Consider the following 6,342-nt stretch of genomic DNA (forward strand, 5'->3'; position numbering starts at 1 on the left):
AATCTCACCTATCAATTTAATTACATATATACGCCTATGTACCTACCTCAATGCATATCAAATTCTCTCTCTCTCTCTCTCTCTCTCTCTCTCTCTCTCTCTCTCTCTCTCTCTCTCTCTCTCTCTCTCTCTCTCTCTCTCTCTCTCTCTCTCTCTCTCTCTCTCTCTCTCTCTCTCTCTCTCTCTCTCTCTCTCTCTCTCTCTCTCTCTCTCTCTCTCTCTCTCTCTCTCTCTCTCTCTATATATATATATATATATATATATATATATATATATATATATATATATATATATATATATATATATATATATATATATATATATATATATATATATATATATATATATATATATATATATATATATATATATATATATATATATATATATATATATATATATATATATATATATATATATATATATATATATATATATATATATATATATATATATATATATATATATATATATATATATATATATATATATATATATATATATATATATATATATATATATATATATATATATATATATATATATATATATATATATATATATATATATATATATATATATATATATATATATATATATATATATATATATATATATATATATATATATATATATATATATATATATATATATATATATATATATATATATATATATATATATATATATATATATATATATATAGATAGATAGATAGATAGATAGATAGATAGATAGATAGATAGATATAGATATATATATATATATATATAATATATATATATATATATATATATATATATATATATATATATATATATATATATATATATATATATATATCTTTCTCTCTTTCTCTAGCTCTCAAAAAGAAAGTCTGGCGAGGCGTCTCCAAAGAAAAAAAAAAAGAGTTCAATAGTGTAGTGATGGTGCGCTCAGCCTTTGAAGTGGCGTGATGTGTGCGGAGGGATTCCTGAGAGGCGCCAGGGAACACTGCAGAAAGGGAGGTTGTGTTCCACCTGATTGTCATATTTATCCCTTCATCTAACTCTGCTGGTGTTTTCCTTGCATTCTCTTGTGCGTCTTCCTCCTTCTCGAGATGTTATTGTATTTTTTGGTGTTATTGTATATGAACTCTGCGTGTGTGTGTGTGTGTGTGTGTGTGTGTGTGTGTGTGTGTGTGTGTGTGTGTGTGTGTGTGTGTGTGTGTGTGTGTGTGTTTACAAGGGACTAACCATGAATGAATTAATGAGAAAAAAACATTCTCTACTCGAATTCTCCTTGGAAAGAGACTGATAAAGTTCTAAGAGGGATAGAGTTGATCCTTTTAATTTCGTTCTCTCTCTCTCTCTCTCTCTCTCTCTCTCTCTCTCTCTCTCTCTCTCTCTCTCTCTCTCTCTCTCTCTCACACACACACACACACACACACACACACACACACACACACACACACACACGTATTTACTTTTATACAGTCGTCTACATATATGTTATCGATGTGCAGCGGGGAGCGTGACAGCCGGCGTTGTGAATCCATTTATGCAGCAAGTGGAATAGGACGCGGGTGACTGACCTCCTTTACTCTTCTATTTTTATTTATTTTGCCTCTCACCTACTCACTCCTTCGATGTGAGTGTCACTATCAGTCCACCATCTGTCAATGTTATGGTGATTCTCCGGAGAATTTATTTGCTCCTGAGATTCCTGACTCGCTCCCTGCTTTTGTTTTAGATTCAGAGGGAGAGAGTAAAGATGAACCGCAGTGGTGTAATTGAAAACCACTCAGCGTTCTTAATGAATCATGGGGAACGTCTCATTTTGCTTGCCTTCCTTTATACAGGACGCTAAATGTGGAGCTTCACAACTTTCCTTTCCTCCGTGCTGCGTCTCATATTCTCATTATCCCTTTTAATTAACCTGATGGCTCACTGGTATGATAGAGATTGTTTATGTGCTTATTCATCAATGATTCTGTTACTACGTCTATTTTTGAGAGGAAAACCTGCGATCTTGATCATTAATGGTGATATGACGCTGGTTGCGATCCAGTGACGAATGACAGAGAAGCTGTTCGTTGATGGAGCGGCATGAAAGTTTATTGATTTTGTGATATTGGGGAAAAAGAAATGAGTTACAGATTAACTGCTTTGTGCTTTGCTAAGATATTGACGGTGATGATGTACGTAGCATTGTTGGTGACGGTACTAGCAAGGGCAATTCGGGTGATGATTCTGGTAGTAGTGGTAGTGGTAATGGTGGTCTTGCTGCATGTACAGTCCCTTTAAAGTTTTTGTTAACACTGAGGTAATTGATGTGGACCTATTAAGGGTCATGTCATCAAAAAAATATAATTAGTGTGTGTGTGTGTGTGTGTGTGTGTGTGTGTGTGTGTGTGTGTGTGTGTGTGTGTGCGTGCGTGCGTGCGTGCGTGCGTGCGTGTGTGTGTGTGTGTGTGTGTGTGTGTGTGTGTGTGTGTGTGTGTGTGTCGGTCTGTTTATCTGGCCGTGTATCTATGTACGGTCGTGCCCAATACGTCTATTTATCTTTATATAATGTACCTGAATGCATGCATGAAATTAAATTGTGTAATATCAGACCGTAATCCCGTGTCGGCCGGTGCACCTGGCAGCTCCCGTAAATCATAATGGACTCGGTGCACGAATATTTTACCGTCACAAGGCTTAATAAAATAGATTGAATTTTTAGTTCTTAATAATGAACAAAAAACATTGGTCGGACTGTTGAATTAGTTTTGGGGTTTACCATTCGGCAGTTTTCTAAATTTCAGGTGATGGTGTTTAGGTTTCAGTAAACATCTTTAAATTTCGTGGATGGCTTACCTTACCTAAGTCCCAATTACAGCTTGAAGGTTTTATGATACTCCTGCTGTTTACTCCTTTCCTCCTGCATGCTTCAGGTTGGGGAAAGAGGAGAGGGGGAGTGAGGTGGAAGAAAGGTAAAGAAAATTCGGACAAGAAAAAGATGAAGAAAAAGAGAAGGAAGGCATGAAAATGGAGCAGGGAGAGATCGAAGAGCAGATGGAGGGCCATAAAAGTAAAAGTATAAGAGTAGGAGGAAGAGGAAAAAGAGAAAAAAGAAGGGGAAAAGAAGGAAAGGAAAGAAAGAAGACTAGCACAAGGAAGAGGAAGCAGAATAAACAATGTTTGATGGAAATTACTGGAGAAGGAAATGTAATAATGTCAAATAGACGTTAGACGAGTGAGATTTAGGAGTGAAACTTTGGTGGAAGATATTAGTAGACAACCAGAGAGAGAGAGAGAGAGAGAGAGAGAGAGAGTATCATGAATCTCTTCCCTCTCCCTCCCATACATAACCCTCCCCCAACTTACAAATGAGTTACATCCCCTTAATTAATCGGTGGTGGTGGTGGTGGCGCTGCAGGGTCCGGTGGTGTACGCGTTCCTGGGGCGTGACGAGGACTTTCGCTACCTTGACAACCACAACGTGTCTGTATCCGACAGTATCGTCCTCGTCAGATACGGCGACGTGTACAGAGGAAACCAGGTGCGTTTGTGTGTGTGTGTGTGTGTGTGTGTTTTCCGATCTGAGTCACTACTTATCTGTGTTGGTCTGTCTTTATCTGTTAGTCAGCCTCTCTTTCCGCTTTAATCTCTCTCTCTCTCTCTCTCTCTCTCTCTCTCTCTCTCTCTCTCTCTCTCTCTCTCTCTCTCTCTCTCTCTCTCTCTCTCTCTTCAACCCACCGCTTCATTACTGCCTCAGGTCCTGGAGGCTGAGAAGCGCGGTGCGGGCGGTGTGTTGCTCTTCTTGGACCCAGGCACGGTGAGTCCCGAGGGGCAGGACGACAACCACACGTACCCCAACACGGTGTTCTCCCCGCCTCACGCCGCGCAGCTCGGCACCACCATGATGGGTAACGGCGACCCACTCACGCCTTTCTACCCATCTATAGGTAAGGACATGAGAGCATAAGGAAACCATGAAGCCTCGATGTGGAAGTTCCTATAGTACCTATTTTCACCTATCATCCCTATCCATAACTGTGTGTAATCGTCTTTTAAATTTCCGTAATGAATCATCTCCAACATCCTAATTACTGTTATATTAATTTACCATTCAATTTCAGAACCCTTTCCTTTTCCTAAGGTAACTTTTTTAAAGCTCGATCCTGAGAAATTTGCGTATGTCATCCTTTATGAAAGGGGGGGGGGAGGCGGTGGCGTAGTGGATAAGGTGGTGAGCGTGAGATTGGGCAGACGCACACGCGTAGGTTCGAATTCCACCATATACCACTTTGAAGTTATGCCATTGATCGAGTGGTTTAAAGGTACCGCCATGTCACAAAGATTCCCAGGTTTTAGATGGTTACACCAAAGAAGTGCCTGGGTGGTGATATGGGCCCTAATATGGGTACAACTATAAATAGAATTGCCTGTGCCACTATTGGGCGAAAGCTGAACAGCGCTTCCCATATATGCTCTTCAAGCATGCCTACAGGCCCCATAGGCCATAACATAAGAAATAAATAAATAGATAAAATATTCCCTTATCCACTTTAAGACATGAGGATATCCATTCCTTTTTCTTACAAGCAAATCTGAAATCTGTATTTGCTGTAGCTAGATTTCAGCTTTTTACATCACGTTCCTAATGCGCATGTCGAGTTGGTGAGTTAATGAACAAACAGTGTTCCTAACTTTTGACGAACGTATCACGCAGTTGTCGAGCCCCTCACCGCACGTGTGTTTGCTTTCATTACGACTGCACAATACTCGACAGTGCTTCATTGTTCATGGCTGGGAATGAGGCTGGTGCTTCATTAGCTGAGTGTACGTAAGGGCTTAAAGTGCATGCATGTTGTGACTTAATTGTACGAAAACCGGATTTTTCTCTCCTCTAACTGTTTTACGTACTTTTTTTTTTTTTTTGCGTGGGAGTGTGTGACGGATAAATTCAACATGAAAAAAGCATCAAGCCCACTCGTGGCATTTGAAATAGTGCTTTTAGAGATGAATATTGGTGACGAGTGATGGTGCTAGTCATAAAGGCCCTGCGATGACAAAAAGTGTTGTTTATACTCATAATACGTATATACACCATATTCCCTTCAAAGATTTTCTCATCCTTCCTCTTCCTCATACTCTCTTGTTACCAGCACGTGTTCTCGTTTTTCTCCTTCACGTTCCAAACACCTGCTTCCTCTCTCACTCACTCTTGCTCACTCTCTGTGCCTACTTACATCCTCTCACGTTCCCTTTTCTTGCTCATTTACCCTCACGTCCTGCAGAAAGTGCCTTCAGGATCCCAGAGGACGAAGCAGCCATTCCGAAAATTCCCGTGCAGCCTCTGAGTTACTCCGACGCCGCCTTCCTCCTGAGGTGAGAGAGAGAGAGAGAGAGAGAGAGAGAGAGAGAGAGAGAGAGAGAGAGAGAGAGAGAGAGAGATGATTAGGGTTGGAGAGGTGATGTGATGAACAGTTTTAGGTAAGGAATACGAAATAAGGGGGAGAAAGAAGGAGGAAAGAGGCATAAGGAGGAGGAGGAGGAGGAGGAGGAGGAGGAGGAGGAGGAGGAGGAGGAGGAGGAGGAGGAGGAGGAGGAGGAGAAGCAGCAGCACGAAAACCCAAAAGATAAGAAATAAAGAAGAAAGTGAAAGTTTGTTCCTATCAAGATGTGATTTTGTTTTCTTTTTACTTTAGTTTGTTCCTCGGATTTGTTTTCTTAATTCGTTGCTTCGCCTGTGTTGAAGAGAGAGAGAGAGAGAGAGAGAGAGAGAGAGAGAGAGAGAGAGAGAGAGAGTGTTGAAAGATACATTAGTGATGCTCAACAAATGGTGCCTGACGTCAGCAAAGTGATATAACACTGATTGCAAAATACGATTCTCTCTCTCTCTCTCTCTCTCTCTCTCTCTCTCTCTCTCTCTCTCTAGCATACCGTTTCCACCCTCACTTCCTCATTTCATACCCTAATTCATCCAATTTCATCCTCCAACCTCGGGTACTGACCCATTCTCTCTCTCTCTCTCTCTCTCTCTCTCTCTCTCTCTCTCTCTCTCTCTCTCTCTCTCTCTCTCTCTCTCTCTCTCTCTCTCTCTCTCTCTCTCTCTCTCTCTCTCTCTCTCTCTCTCTCTCTCTCTCTCTCTCTCTCTCTCTCTCTCTCTCTCTCTCTCTCTCTCTCTCTATTCCCCTCACATCTCGTTTACTTAGCCTTTATTTATGTCTTTCCTCTCCCTCTTTCTATTGAAAAATCCCGCATTTTCCTCACGCTTTTCTGTTCCTTGGTCTTTTCTTCCCTCGTTTCTCTATCTCCACACTGATAGTATAATCTTTTTGCTTTCCACCTCAGGCGCAATCCAAAGAACTAG

The 6,342-nt window shown here is 40.3% G+C and overlaps 1 protein-coding gene across 1 annotated transcript in view; it reads left to right on the forward strand.

The window, feature by feature from the left end:
• The window catches only part of LOC123505364 (glutamate carboxypeptidase 2 homolog), a 16,788-nt gene extending 10,446 nt beyond the window's left edge, over nucleotides 1-6,342 (forward strand). The window contains exons 5-8 of the mRNA XM_045256583.1: nucleotides 3,403-3,525; nucleotides 3,742-3,931; nucleotides 5,267-5,357; nucleotides 6,324-6,342. Of these exons, the coding sequence (XP_045112518.1) occupies nucleotides 3,403-3,525; nucleotides 3,742-3,931; nucleotides 5,267-5,357; nucleotides 6,324-6,342 (423 nt within the window). The remainder of the gene's footprint in view (nucleotides 1-3,402; nucleotides 3,526-3,741; nucleotides 3,932-5,266; nucleotides 5,358-6,323) is intronic.

Source organism: Portunus trituberculatus, chromosome 18, assembly GCF_017591435.1.
Source record: "Portunus trituberculatus isolate SZX2019 chromosome 18, ASM1759143v1, whole genome shotgun sequence".
Lineage (NCBI taxonomy): Eukaryota > Metazoa > Arthropoda > Malacostraca > Decapoda > Portunidae > Portunus > Portunus trituberculatus.